Raw genomic sequence first — 15,526 nt, forward strand, 5'->3', positions numbered from 1 at the left:
CCAACTCTGTCCTCACCTGTACCCAAGGACAAATCCTTGTTTATAATAATAATCTTTGTATTTGACATGGCACCTTATCATATCTTCAAGGTGTCTCAAAGCGCTTCACAGGATATACTGTAAAGGGTAGTGCCTGTACACTTTGAGGGCAAAACGTGGCAGCCAATTAGGCACAGCACTGTCCTACAAACAGGCTTGTAGGTGAGGCTTTGTTCAGTGATTGAGGAGAAAAAATTAAATAGTAATTAGTAACTCAAATGTACCTGTTGTTCAGCCATCAGCCATTCAGTCACATTCAAGCCAGAGGTTTTATCCAGAGTCAGACAGGCTGGAGAGACACAAACACGGGTTCAGCAAAGAACACAGAAAAAGTGCAATGTGGAGACTGAATGAGAGACCCAGACAAGTTAACTTTGGAGTGCAGGCGGACAGTGTGGAGGGGCTTTACTGTGTCTGTAACCCTGACCTGGGAGTGTGGACACACAGTGTAGAGGAGCTTTACTGTGTCTAACCCTGACCTGGGAGTGTGGACACACAGTGTAGAGGGAGCCTTACTGTGTCTCTAACTCACGCTGTAGCTGCTGAGCTCAGTGTCAGCGCTGAGGTCCTCACTGACAGACACATACACAGAAACAGACCGAAGGGCGAGTGTAGCGCAGAGACATTGTCACACTGTCCCTTTAACCCACGGCTGTCGCTGATTGGCCAGGCTGGGAGGGTGGGCGGGGAGAGTGGGAACGTGAGTGTGGATTGGCCAGACAGGGAGGGTGGGCGGGGAGAGAGTGGAAACGTGTGTGGATTGGCCAGGCTGGGGGGGTGGGCGGGGAGAGGGCGGGGCGGGGAGCTCGGTGAGGATATAAGGAGCAGGAGCAGGGCGGCTGGAGCACAGACAGCAGCTGTCACTCACTGGCAATGTCTATGGTGGTTGAGAAGCAGAGGGTGCGCCTGGTGTTCCTGGGATCCGCTGGTGTGGGCAAGACGGCACTCGTGCAGCGCTTCCTGGGGAACACGTTCGACCCCAGACACAGGCGGACGGTGGAGGAGCTGCACTGCCTGCAGTGCCAGACTGACAGCTCCCAGGGCTGGGTGGAGATCATGGACACCAGCGGCAGTTACTCCTTCCCAGCCATGCGCCAACTCTGCATCCGCCATGGCGATGTCTTTGCCCTGGTATACTCTGCCGAGGAGCCCGAATCGTTCGAGGAGATCAAGCGACTACGGGAGCAGATCCTAGCGGTGAAGCAGGACCAGCCCAGCACACCGATGGTGGTAGTGGCTAACAAGGCAGACTTGGCCCAGGACAGACTAGGCTCGGCACAGGACATGATAGCGGCCATGGTGCAGTTGGACTGGGGTTGTAGTTTCCTGGAGACTTCAGCCAAACACAACCACAATGTGTTGACCCTCTTCAAGGAGCTCCTACTGCAGGTCCAGCTGCCCAGCATGCTGAGGTCTACCCTAGACCGCAGGAGAGACACCTTCCCCAGGGAGAGCCAGCCCAGACCCATCGGCAGCAAGAGCCACAGTTGTGCCATCTCCTAGCCCCAAACCCAATGACCAAAGTCGGGACAGTTTGTTGAATGATTTTCTCCAGATTGGACAATGAAGGAATGTATGTAACTCGGTTTTATCTGAGAATGTTCGGATGAGCTGTTAAACCGAAGTCCCATCTCCCTGTTCAGGTGGACATTAAAGACCCCGCAGTGCAATTGGAAAAGAGAAGAGAGTTTCTCTCTCTCTCTCTCTTCCGGTGTCCTGGCCAACAATCCCTCAAATAAAATTGGTTGTTCATTCCATGGCTGTTTGTGGGACACTGCTGTGTGCTGCTGCGTTTTGTCCACAAAGTACACAGACACTGCACTTTACAGTATATTCTGTGAAGCGCTTTGAGACATCTCAATGGTGTGGTAAGGTCCAAGGATTATTATTATTATTATTCACTTGTAAAGTAATGTTTACGTTTCCACTGAAAGTCCTTAAACCTGGCAAATGTGCTGTAGAATTTAAAAGAGGATTGTATTTTGACTTGTGGTATTGTGAGCTGTATTGCAATAAAATGGTCACGATACCTGACCGAAAATACCTTTGAAACACTTTGAGAACTCTGGATGTGACGGGGCACTCTACAAGACCAAGATCTTTCTTTGTCATTCATATCAAAATGTTGCATTGACATGAATGTCCATGCTTTCTCTTAAGCCAACAAAATATGTAGAGGCAGCAATAAACTGGCAGTTTAATGTGTATGTGATTTCTCAGTATCATTACTCTTGTGGGTTGGGTTTCAGTGCTGTGGTAGCCTGACTCAGTCACAGGGAGCTTGCCTCTAGGTTCAAAAGTAGAGTTAATCTCCACATCGGGAATTGAGGTCAGTTAATTGTAGATCTGAATTTTACCTTGTTTGAGATCAGCCACTCAGCACAGAGCGGGGCTGTGTGTGTGTGTGTCTCTCTGACCCAGCATATCATAAAATGTAGATCTCAGACGGACTTTGAATATTGACTGAAGCTGTTCAGTGGGTTTGTTTGCCATCTGCATAGCAACGGGGCGAGGGGGGGTGCTGGAGTTTATAATTATTCCAAGACCAAATCTAGACAACAGAGACATGAAATTTCACCTTGTCTCAGCTGGTCACACCCATTTCTCATCAAACTGATGAAGAACTGAGCAAGATTTCAAATGTCCAAGTTGAGTTCCGTAGCTTAGTGGTCAGTGATGAGATGTCTCAATGATGTGATAAGAGGCTATATCAAATGAAAGATTATTATTAAGTGTGTATGTGGCTGTCAGCTCTCCGAGGCAAGTGCAGATGACAAGGCAGGCTCTCAGAGCTGCTGAGCTCCCAGTGCACACTAACTAACACCACAGACCCTCACTCACACACACCACACTCACACACAACACAGACACTCTCACACACACTCAAACACACCACTGACAAACACACATATCCACACTCACTCACACCACAGACACAAAAACAACAAGATTACATTTGTATAGCGCCTTTCATATCGGGAGGACATCCCAAGGCGCTGGACAGAGTACAGCATTTCAGACCCGAGCTGGGGTCAGAGGGGGAGGAGGGAGGGGAGGGGAAGGGGGGTGGCTGATGGCATGGTCAAAGAGGAGGGTCTTCAAGCGGGACTTGAAGGAGGCTAAGGAGGGGGTGAGGCAGAGTGACTGGGGGTTAGAATTCCAGGGGGTTGGGGGCAAAGTTGTTGAAGGCTCTTCCGCCAATGATGGGGCGGGTGGCTCGGGGGACATGGAGCAGGCCAGAGCTGGCTGAGCGGAGGGAACAGGCGGTTTGGTAGGGGGTTAGGAGATTGCAGAGGTAGGGTGGGGCACACACACAAGTCGTACAGCAACAGACAGGTGTGGATGATTCCGTTTCCCTGGTGTGCCCAGTGTGAGGTGCCCAGTGCAAGGTGTGAGCAGGAGTTGTGGTGAGCACCAGTGGCCGGGCTCTCCAGTATATCTAGCTCGCTGCCAGGCTGCTCGTATGGAGGTGCTGACAGCGTGGCTTTAATTAAACTTCAACTGGAAACTCTTTGATGGCATTGCCATGATCGCAGTGGTGGTGGTTGGGGCAAACAGCATAAGCCTTCACTAGGGAACGAGGCAGATATTTGAAAAGGAGTGAACAATAGGGGTGTGAGGGGAAAGGCCAGGTAAATGGGACTGAGAGGATTGCTCTTTAAACAACGCAGCAGACACAATGGGATGAATGGCCTCCTGTGCTGTAGATCTCTATCTTTTCTATGGTGATCAAGGTCCAAGTGCAAACAGATAATAATCTTATTATCTTATTATCTTATTATTATCAAATCCTTGTATTTGATACAGGTCCTTATCACTTTGTTGAGACGTCTCAAAGCACTTCACAGGGATATACTGTAAAGTGGAGTGACATTTTGTGGGTGAAACACAGCAGCCAATTGCGCACAGCAGTATTCCCACAAACAGTTTTGGAGTGAGAGACCACATTTTTTTATTTGGCGGGAATGTTGGCCAGGATCCCGGGAGAGAGAAACTCTATTCTCTTTTTGAATAGCACCGCGGGATCTTTAACGTCCACCTGAACAGGCAGATGGGACCTTGGTTTAACTTCTCATCCGTAGGATGGCACCTTCGACAATACAACACAACCCCAGTGCTGCATTTCAGCATCAGCTTAGACTGTGTGATTCCAAGTCCCGAGGTGGGTTTTGAACCCACAAGCTTTTGATTCAGAGGTGAGAGCGGTACCACTGAGCTAGGCTGACACTATAAATAATGGTGATGTCTCTCGGGCTCTGGTTATCAAACCTCTTCACCTTGCTGTTGCCAGGGACAAGCGCACACAGTGCATACATGTGTGAATGTCGAGTACAAGGCAAGTGGCTCCTCTCTGATTCATTACCTGGGCTGCAAATAGCTGCCATCCGCTCAGAGACACGTCCTCCATATGCCTCAAACCCCACTCGTCTCACACCCACCACTCCCAGAATAACAATTTCCAAGCGCATAAATACAATCTATGTATATCTGTTTCACTGGCCCCCATCCTGCCCTCTCCATCATCGGGCCTTCAGCCTCTCTGCTCCCACCCCCTGAAACTCTATCCTGGAGCCCCTCTACCTTGCCCCCTCCCTGGCCTCATTAAGGCCCGTCTCAAGACCTTCCTCTTTGACCAGACCTTTGTTTTTCTTCCCACCTCCACCCTCCCTGCCCTCCAGCTCTCTTGACTCCAGACCCCAGCTCAGGTGGAAACCTTTGACTGTCCAGCACCTTGGGACGTCCTTGCTTTGTTCAGCCAGGGTGCACAGAAACCGATCAACATGCTTAAGAGTACCTAGACAGGATTCTACATACGTATGCTGGTTACACACGGCAATTTCCGTGTCTGGAATATGCACTCTCTCCCTGGAAGGACATGTATTCTAATTCCGGAAAGTATTAGGTGCAGGTTGGTGAGAACCAAGGCTTGGAGACCCCAGAGTGTACGATTTGGATGTTATCCACATACATGTGGGGGTTAAGCCCATTTCTGGGGATGAGGTCCTATAAGATAATAATAATCATCATCCTTGCATTTGATATAGCGCCTTATCATATCTTCAAGGCGTCTCACAGCACTTTACAGGATACGTTGTAAAGTGTAGTGACTGTGCACACAGTAGTGTCCCACAAACTTTGGGGGATTGAGTGACCAGAATATTTTCTAAATGAGGAGAAACTAAGAACTGTGGAGGAGCAAAGGGATTTTTGCTCCTCACAGGTACAACAGGTACAACACGTTATCAAAAAGGCCTAATTGGCTCTGGAGGGCGTGCAGTGCAGGTTCATCAGAATTATACCGGGGCTTAACAGGTTGAGCTAGGAGTACAGGTTGCATTAACTTGGTCTCTATTCCCTTGCGTCTGGAAGGTTGAGTCTGATCCGATTGAAATGTCTAAAATAATAAAGAGATTTGATAGGGTAGCGACTGAGAAACTATTTCCTCTGGTGGGGTATCCAGAACAAGGGGCATAGCCTTAAAACTAGAGCCAGGCCATTTAGGAGTGAAAACAGGGGCAGTTTTTCTCCCAGAGGGTAGTGGAAATCTGGAACTCTCTCCCCCGAAAGGCTGTGGATTATGGCTGGAGCCGTTCACATCCTCAAGACTAAGGTTAGATGGATGTTGGTCGGGTCACGATATCAAGGGATACGCGGCAAAGGGTTAGTAACTGGATCTTAAGTGCAGACCAGCCATGATCTTATAAAATGGCAGAACAGGCTCGAGGGGCTGAATGGCCTATTCCTGTTTCTTTAACCAATTTCCCAACCACCCCCACACTCTTGTTTCCCACTAACAGGAGTGAGTGTAGTTTATATGGGAATAATAATATTAATAATATGGGATAAAAGATCGAAGAGATCCCCTTGTGACACGTGCCTTTGGGAGGGTAAGGTCTGTGTGTGTGTGAATGAACCACCGGACCCAGGCTCAGTGCTGCTCAGCGAGACCGAGACCGAGACCCGGACCCGACCTTCTCTCAGTGTGAACACACTCTCCGCGGCAGACAACCCGGAAGCGTCGGCCCCTTTGGTCACCGCCCACGGCCGCGTTGCCGGGACGATAGCGTGAAGGCGGGACGAGCCGCGGACTCCCCGGTCTCTGATTGGCTCGTGGGTCCGCCAGTCCGTCGCCGCCGCACAATGATTGGCTGGCGGAGCTGTCGCTCAGGCGCCGTCGCTAGGCACCGCCCTCGGCTTCTATTTAAACGGAATCGGCCAATCAGAAGCGGCTCCGGACTGACTAACCGACAGCGCTCCAGATTTGAATCCAGAGCCACACGGAGAGGGAGACACTGAGAGAGAGACAGACAGACAGACACCGAGAGAGGCGCCGGTCGGACACTTGCAATCATTTCCCGCACGATCAGCCGCCCGCAGCGCCGTGTGTCCGGCAGCACAGACTCCAGAGCCGGTATTTTAATCGGTCACCGACCCTCAACACCCCCCGCCTCCCCCCCCCCCCCCCGCCGCCCCACTCCCTTTACAACCCGGAAAAGTCACCCGTTTTATTTTTCTCCCCATCCGCCCTCTCCCCCAACCCACCCACCAACACCAGCCCCCACCCCCCCCCAAAAAAAAAAAAAAATGACCTCCGTCCCCGGCAAACCGGGAGCTCCCAAAGCGGTCCCCGCCCAACCGGCCCCGGTTAAAGAGATCCCCGACATCCTGATCGACCCCAAGTGCCGGAGGCGCTACCTGAGGGGTCGCTTCTTGGGCAAAGGCGGTTTCGCCAAATGCTACGAGATCACGGACATGAACACGAAGGAGGTGTTCGCCGGGAAGATCGTGTCCAAGTCGCTGCTCATGAAGCCTCACCAGAAGGAGAAGATGTCCTTGGAGATCTCCATCCACAAGAGCCTGAACCACAGCAACGTGGTGGGCTTCCATGGCTTCTTCGAGGACGATGACTTTGTGTATGTGGTGCTGGAGCTGTGCAGGAGACGGGTGAGTGCGGATGAGGGTGAAAGGGGATGAGGAGGGCTGAGGGGGGGGGTGGAGGGTGGTGAGGCAGGGCTGGGGGTCAGGGTGGGGGGAGGCAGGGCTGGGGGGTCAGGGTGGGGGGGGAGGCAGCGCTTGGGATGGGGGAAGCAGAGCTGAGGGTGTGGGGGGAGGCATGGCTGGGGTGAGGGTGGGGGGGAGCAGGGTGGGGGTGAGGGTGGGGGGGGAGGCAGGACTGGAGGTGAGGGTGCGGGGGGGAGGCAGGGGTGGGGGGGGAGGCAGGGTGGGGGTGAGGGTGCGGGGGGAGGCAGGACTGGAGGTGAGGGTGGGGGGGAGGCAGGGGTGGGGGGGAGAGGCAGGGGTGGGGGTGAGGGTGCGGGGGGAGGCAGGGCTGGGGGTGAGGGTGCGGGGGGAGGCAGGACTGGAGGTGAGGGTGCGGGGGGAGGCAGGGCTGGGGGTGAGGGGGAGGGTGGGGGGGAGGCAGGGCTGGGGGTGAGGGTGGAGGGGGAGGCAGGGCTGAGGGTGGGGGTGAGGGTGAGATGGGTTGTTGGCGGTTTCGTGTACCCGCTTCCAAATTCCCTGCCTCAACCCCGAGAGCGACCGTTTCAAACGCGGGTCCCGACAGCACAAAGAAAGGAACGCGGCTGTTAATGTGTATAATGATGTGGCCCTCTGTGTGTGTGTGTGTGTCTGACCCCCTCCCTCACCCCCTCCCTCCCTGCGTTCCAACCGTGGAACCAACTGTAACAAACCCCGGGGTGGGGGGGGGGGGGGTGGAGGGGGGGAGGGGGTAAGGGGCGTAAATCCCCTTTTTAAAGGGAGTCGACGAGTTGGTTGATATTTAAAAAGTTGTCAGCTCTCACTGGGTTGGTCGACACCGGACACTCCCCCTAAATAGGCGACCGTTTGAATATCGTGATGCGATAATGTTCCTCTTAGGCCACTCACACCCACACACTAATACCCTCCCCTTAATCCCCCCCTCCCCTCCCCTTCACCCCCCCCCCCCCCCCCACACGCTATCCCTAATAATAATATTAATAACGTTACCAGTATTATTTATTCTTTGCCATTTTTTTTGAGACAAGTGTCTCGCCACCTGGTATTTTGTGGGCAAAACGTGGCAGCCCATAACCACCCCTTTTTCTTTCACCTAATGTCTCCCTCTTCTCGTTCTCCCCCAGACACCCCCCCCCCAGACACCCCCCCACCAGACACCCCCCCCCAGACACACACACCCCCAGACACATCCCTCCCCACACACACCACCCCCCTCCATACCCCCCACACACACCACACCCCCCCACACACACCACCCCCCCCCCCCACCCTCCCCAGCAAATGTCAACCAGCAAGATCTTCCATTAATGTGTTCCGCTCATTAATTTCTCCTCTTTGTCCCCACCCCCCCGTCCGTCTCTCCCCCCCCCCCCCCCCCCCCGCCCACCCCGCGCTTAGTGTAAATTGCCCCCCTGTGATTTTCCGCCAACGATGACTGGCATTTATTTACACAGCGCTCAGGCGCGGTCGTGTACCAGAGTGCTGGGAGTGGGTGGGTGAGCCCGGGGAGAGAGTTTGGGAGGTGACCCTCGTTGAAGAGGAAGGTCTTGAAGCACGAAAGCGCACGGCCACCAACGCCAACCCGAGCCCGATCCTGGCCCAGCCCCAGAAAACTAACTCCCCCCTCTTCTTCTCCCTGCCATGACTTCAGTCTCTGCTGGAACTGCACAAGAGGAGGAAGGCAGTGACTGAGCCCGAGGCTCGCTATTACCTGAGACAGATCATCCAGGGCGGCCAGTACCTGCACAGCAACCATGTCATTCACCGCGACCTCAAACTCGGCAACTTGTTCCTCAACGACGAGATGGAAGTGAAGATAGGTAAAGTGATCCCACAGCCTCCATGAGATTTTCTATGTTCCTGTACTGAGGAGGATAGATAGTTGTTAGGTCAGAGGATCAAGGGATATGGGGCAAAGGCAGGTAATTGGAGTTGAGTTACAGATCAGCCATTCTTCTAGAATGGCAGAACAGGCTAAAGGGCTGAATGACCTGATCCTATGTTGACCTGATTGATGCATGTGAAAACCCATCACCGTTGCTTAAGAATCTCCAAACCAAACTGAGAATTCCATGCATCCCACCCACACATGGAGATCCCGGAGATAGATTGTCGGAATGGAATGTGCTCTCTCTCTCTCTCTCGCTGGAGAGGCCCATCCTGCTTACCTAATTCCGGAGAGTATTAGGCGCAGGTTGGCAAGACCCATGGATTGGGGGAACCCCAGAGTGTGTGTTGGGTTAACTGCTGGAGTCTTAACCAGCTGTAACTGCACAGCTTGAGGGTCACTGGAGTGTGGGATAAGTTCCCTGGGGTGGCTGTTGGGTACAGAGGGATATTCTGGGAAGGTAGTTGTGTTGTCAACGCTTCCCCCCCCCCCCCCCCATTCTATTTCCCACATCCTCAGCCATTTGTGTCTCTGGAGGACCCTACCCTAACTGGTGTCCTGTCTCTGAAGGTGATTTTGGCTTGGCCACCACTGTGCAGTACGAAGGCGAGCGCAAGAAGACCCTGTGCGGGACCCCCAACTATATCGCCCCGGAGGTGATCGGCAAGAAAGGTCACAGCTTCGAGGTTGACGTGTGGTCCCTGGGCTGCATCATGTGAGTGAGCGCTCGTTCAGTGTTGCTGGGAGCTTTCCCGTTGATGTTGCAAGCACAGGCGCAAGTTACTGATCATTTCTTCTTCATTCACTATATTAAAAAACCTTTGAAAGTTCTGGGAATCAGAATGCCATCTCTTCTGTGCAAAGCTGACTGGGTTAATGGTTTCTGTACGTTATAATAATCCTTGCATTTGATATAGTGCTTTATCACATGTTTGAGACATCTCAAAGCGTACACAGAATATACCGTAAAGAGAATCGACTGTTTTGTGGCCGAAACGCAGCAGCCAATTGCCCACGACAATTATAATTAATAGGATATTAAATGAAATCTCCTGATTTTCCACCCCTCACCCTAACACACCTCTTGCAGGTATACGTTGCTTGTGGGCAAACCTCCATTCGAGACGTCCTGTTTGAAGGAGACTTACCTGCGGATAAAGAAGAACGAGTACAGTATTCCCAAGGTGAGTGAGTGACTGAGCTCTGAGCTGACGCTGTATGAGTGGGATGAGCCCTGAACAGGCAAACAGGGTCTCAGTTTAACGTCTCGCTTGAAGGACGTCACATCTGACAATACAGCAACACCCTCAACTGCACTGGAGTATCAGCTTAGAGGCTAGGTGTGGGGGTGAGTAATTCTGACCGAGTGCTAGACACATCCCAGTACATTGTGCACCCCCAACGTTTGGACTCTGGGGGTGTTTTCTCCCCCGCCCCCAATTTCCTGTTGATAAGTGGCAGCAAATGGCGATAGTGTATAACGCTAGCCTGATTGGAACTTCACGCATTTTGGGGGATACCCAGAATATCCCTCTGTACCCAACAGCCGCCCCCGGCAATTTTTTCTTTTGCCTTTATTTTAAGTCTATTTATTTATTTGATGCCCTGGACAAAATGTCTGCCGCAATTGACAAAATGGCAGACCATCTGCTCAGCATGTTTGCGACGTTATATGAGGTTATATAACGTCTCTCTCTCTCTCTCTCGCGCATAACCACCCCACGCCCCCCCCACCCACACACGCAAACACACACACACACACCATCCCCCCTGGTCTGGAGTCATGCTCCACCACCGTTAAGCGCTCCGAGACGCTAACGCTCATGAAGGGAACTGTGTAACTACAGATTGTTGATTGTTATTGCGGCACTGACAGGCTCGACACCCACTCTCTCTCTTTGCAGCATGTAAACCCGGTGGCGGCCACCCTGATCCAGAAGATGCTGCGCTCGGACCCCTCCACCCGGCCCAGCATCCACGAGCTGCTGGAGGACGAGTTCTTCACCAGCGGATACCTCCCTGTGCGGCTGCCCACCACCTGCCTGACCATGGCTCCCCGCTTCTCCCTCGCCCCTGGCGGCATTGACACTGGTATCAGGAAACCCCTGACTGAGCTCAACAAAGGTATTGTGAGTGTGTGTCTGTGTGTGTTCGGGGGGGGGGGGAGAGGAAAAGCTACCGTTCACTACTTGCACACCTGGTTCAGTGTGCTGCCTCACCTGTCTGAGTTGGAACACTAAGATCACTGCTGACCTGATTATTATTATTGTTTTAACCCACCCAGATGGCCAGCTGAGTGAACGGCCATGTAAACCGGACGATGATGATGCGGGAGCCAGGTGACTATTACATTCACGCCACTTAATTGCACAGGACCCGGTTGTTAGTCGATTGGCAGATCGCTTTCCGGAGGTAATCATTCCCTCAAAAAGATACGCATAGAAGAGTGTGGTCACTCAATCCATGACTGTTTGTTACACACTGCTGTGCGCAATTGGCTGCCGCATTACACCCACAAAATTTACAGTTTATCCTGTGAGGTGCAGAACATCCACTGAATCAGTGACTCTTTTGTACAGGGACACGGAGCCCAACGACTTCTACTTAGGAGACCTGATGCAGCAGCTGAACAGCGTCATCATGGCTAAACCATCGGAGAAGGTCGTCATCCACCAAGGTGCATAGACTGACCTCCCGCTCCTCAGCGCGCGGCATTGCGTACACGAGGTAGCTGTCTGCGCAGTAGATCAGTGCTTGGGGCGTAATAAGGAGGCAGGGAACAGGAATCAGGTTTGACCATCTGGGAGACCTCCTTGTTGCTCTTGTGTGGGTTTTGTGAGTGAGTGCAACATTCAGGGTTTTCTTCACGGTCACTCTACTTTAGAGAATATCCTGTGAAGCGCTTCACAGGATATACTCTAAAGACGTCTCACCGATGTATCCAATGCAAGGATTATTGTTATATTACTGAACTGGAAGGAGCAGTCACTACACACTCTTTCTTGGGATGAAATCTCTAAGCTCTGGCATCCTGGATGGTCTGTTGATACTAATGTTGTTTCCCTTTCCCTCACAGAGGAGGCTGAGGATCCTGCCTGCATCCCCATCTTCTGGGTCAGTAAATGGGTGGACTACTCTGACAAGTATGGTTTGGGTGAGTATCTGCTATCTTTCAGGGAGGAAACTTGCCAGGAGTTTGAATCTTTCTCTTTCCCTCCCCCCCACTTTGCCCCCTCCCCCACCATCATCCTTTTGAGGCTGGATTTAAATGGTGATGGTGGGGGGGTGTAGAGAAAGACTAGCAATGTTTTAATCTCCCTGCTCTGCGCTCCGCAAACACTGCACTGACACAGGTCTCCCCTCTCCAGGTTACCAGCTGTGTGACAACAGTGTGGGAGTTCTCTTCAACGACTCCACTCGGTTGATCATGTACAACGATGGGGAAAGTCTTCAGTACATAGAGAGCAACATGAGTGAGAGCTACCTGAACTTCCGCTCCTATCCGCCCAGCCTCAGCAAGAAGGTGAGTCGAGGGTTGGGATGGTTTAGGTCAGTAAGTTTGGGATTGAGCTGCCAGGATGGGTTTTACGTTTGGTAATGGAGAGGCTGATCTTCTTTCCCCCCCCCCCCCCCGCCTTGGGCCCATGAGGGCCAGCGATTGAGCTCAGCTGTGAACCCCTCCTCCCATTAGACTGCCATGTGCTGCTGTTGGTACCTGTAGACAACGGCTACCTCTGATCCTGGTCCACACAGGGCTCATCGCAACAATTCTTGTCCGATGGCCTCGGTCAGGTGGCAGAGTCAAGTTCAGTTTTTGTCCCACATCACTTTCCCCTTGAGTGTATGCTTGCAGGATTGCGGATCATAGGAAATGCTAGACCAAAAGAGACCAAGGTGCATTTAGTTTGCCTTCCTGGCAGTCACTTGACACGTTGTGAAACATAGGTATACTTTATCCCAGAAATATTACAATCATTAGAGACAATCTAGCGCAAATCGGTGTGAAGGCATTGATTTTCTGGGAGGATAATTCACACCTCGCTCTCTCTCTCCTCTCTCTCTAGGCCACTTTGCTGAAGTATTTCCGTAACTACATGAGCGAGCACTTGCTGAAGGCGGGAGCGAACATCACTCCGCGGGAAGGAGACGAGCTGGCTCGCTTGCCCTTTCTCCGCATCTGGTTCCGGACGCGCAGCGCCATCGTCCTGCACCTCAGCAACGGCACCGTCCAGATCAACTTCTTCCAGGTTTGTGGAGCGCACACTCTTGCACTTGCATGCACACACACTCACGCTGTCCTGTCCATCAATCCCCCAAATAAAATTGGTCAGTCACAGCATGGTTGTGGGACACTGCTGTGTGCAACCTGACTGCCATGTTTCTCCCACAAAATACAATCACTCCACTTTACAGTATATCCTGTGAAACCCTTTGAGATGTTTCAACGACATAAAAAAGCGCTGTATCAAATACAAGTATTATTATTATTTTGAAGCAATGATCAATATGTTGGGTTTTTCTATGTGGTGGAGAAACTGAATAGACGGTACCTGTGTCGTTGGCCGGGCTTTTAGATCCAGTGTGGGCTGATGCGATGCTGGGGATCCAGTGTGCGCCGGTCACCTCATTGCAGCCTCCTGATGAGCATCTAAAACACAACACGCATAAATAGCAATTTCCAGCACTGTGCCACTACACCGCTGCCGCTTCTAAATCATTCAGTCTCTCTGCCCATATTACTTTGTTCCCAGACTCTCCCCTAACAAATCACAATTTCATCCAACTGCGGGGGGGGGGAGTAGTTTATCCCCTATTTACCTCTTGCACCTTCAGAATGCTATCCCCTCATTTTCCCTGCTTTAAGCTCCTGTGGTGCTGGTTGGCACCAAGGACTGTTCTCCCCGAGTGGCCAGGGAAGACAGACCTGCTTCATCCCAATGGGGAGCAGAGATTCACTGATGTAAATTTGCTGAATAGATATTTGTGAGGTCAAGGTATCAAGGGATATGGGGCCAGGGTGGGTAATTGGAGTTGAGGTACAGATCAGCCATGATCTTATCGATTGGCTGAACAGGCTCGAGGGGCTGAATGGCCTCCTGTTCCTATGTTCCTACTGAGCTGCGTTTCATGCTCTCGCAGGATCACACTAAGATCATCCTGTGCCCGCTGATGAACGCAGTAACCTACATCAACGAGCGGCGGGAGTTCCACACCTTCAAGATGAGCCTGATCGAGGAGCACGGCTGCTGCAGGGAGCTGGCCAGCCGGCTGCGATATGCCAGGAGCATGGTGGAGAAGCTGATGGCCACAAAGTCGGGATCTCTGCGGGGAAGGGTGCCGGTGTGAGGTGGGGTGTCAGCCGTGCTGGGCAAGCCCGTACAAACTGTTTACTGACTTTAAGCTGGGTGCAACAAGTGACTAGAGAGGGTTTCACCTATGTACATAAAGCTTTTTTTTGTAATGTTGAATTGTATTAATAAACATTTTGAAATTATTAGCAGAACTAAATATTTGTTTAGATATTATGTGAGGATGAGGGGGAAGGAAGAGAGACTATGTCTATATTTGAACCCTCCTCATGATGTGTGCAGGCAGGGCTGTGTAAATATAGGCTGCTGTACAGTGTGCTCTGTTAACCTCTTTACACTTGTTGACCTGATGAATTGGGGAATATGAACACTCTTGTATAATCTTTATTTCTACACTTTCCAACTGAGAATTTTGTAACCTGAAGCTGCTGTTGTGCAGGTACTTTTGTCTACTCTAGTTCCCATCACTATGTTGGTTGAAAAAGCAGCCTGGTGGTACCTTGGTGTGAGTGGAGTTTTGCAAGAATAAACTCACAAAGGTTTGGGTTTAACCCATGTTGGCTTCCAGTTACTGATCTGATGTTAACAAAGCTGGAGATTGTATTTCTTTTTACCCTTTTCTGCTTGTTTCCTGAACCTCTATCTCACTGCTTGTGGCCAATTGAATTTGGTGATTTCTTTTTTTTAAAAAAAATGTGCCTCCTTCAAAATGTATTCCTGTTTATATTAAAAATAAAATCTTCATAAATATCATTTTCTTGGCTTGGGAGAGTGGAATCTACTGCAGCAGTGACTGTACAGTGCCAGGTATTAATTACTGATGGCCTCATTCCCTTCCCCAGTTCCCAGATTGAGTGTAAGACCCTCGTCCTCACTTTCAAAGCCCTCCACAGTCTTGCTCCTCCCAACCGCTGTGATCTAACCCTTTACCGCCCTTCCCCCTCTCTCTGCTTGGTGGGCACTGGCCTGTTCCATATCCCCCGCCCTGCCTGTCCCACCATCAGTGGTAGGGCCGTCAGCCTTTCTGCCCCCACCCTCTGGAACTCTATTCTGGAGCCCCCTCAACCCTAATTCTGTCTCAAGACCCTCTTTGACTGCCTTCACTCCTCCCTGCCCTCCACTCCTCTGTACCCAACAAGATTACATTTGTATAGCGCCTTTTACGTCGGGAGGACGTCCCAAGGCGCTGAACAGTGTACAGAATTTCAGACCCGAGCTGGGGTCGGGGGGATGGCCGATGGCGTGGTTGAAGAGGAGGGTCTTGAGGCGGAACTTGGAGGAGGTGAGGCAG

At 51.7% G+C, this 15,526-nt stretch overlaps 2 protein-coding genes across 2 annotated transcripts; both read left to right on the forward strand.

Moving 5' to 3' along the window:
• Positions 1-841: 841 nt before the first annotated feature.
• Positions 842-1,692, forward strand: rasd3 (RASD family member 3). The gene has a single exon (XM_007905779.2). It carries the CDS (start codon positions 913-915, stop codon positions 1,540-1,542), a length of 630 nt encoding a protein of 209 aa, XP_007903970.1. The 5' UTR covers positions 842-912; the 3' UTR covers positions 1,543-1,692.
• A 4,931-nt stretch (positions 1,693-6,623) lies between these two features.
• On the forward strand, positions 6,624-14,988 carry plk1 (polo-like kinase 1 (Drosophila)). Its single transcript, XM_007905781.2, has 11 exons — positions 6,624-6,984; positions 8,690-8,858; positions 9,497-9,641; positions 10,017-10,110; positions 10,831-11,050; positions 11,211-11,265; positions 11,506-11,603; positions 12,003-12,080; positions 12,295-12,449; positions 12,991-13,173; positions 14,066-14,988. The coding sequence occupies exons 1-11, from the start codon at positions 6,625-6,627 to the stop codon at positions 14,270-14,272; spliced, it is 1,764 nt and encodes a 587-aa protein (XP_007903972.1). The 5' UTR covers position 6,624; the 3' UTR covers positions 14,273-14,988.
• Positions 14,989-15,526: the final 538 nt, after the last annotated feature.

Source organism: Callorhinchus milii, unplaced genomic scaffold (assembly GCF_018977255.1).
Source record: "Callorhinchus milii isolate IMCB2004 unplaced genomic scaffold, IMCB_Cmil_1.0 Scaffold16, whole genome shotgun sequence".
NCBI classification, from domain to species: Eukaryota; Metazoa; Chordata; class Chondrichthyes; order Chimaeriformes; family Callorhinchidae; genus Callorhinchus; species Callorhinchus milii.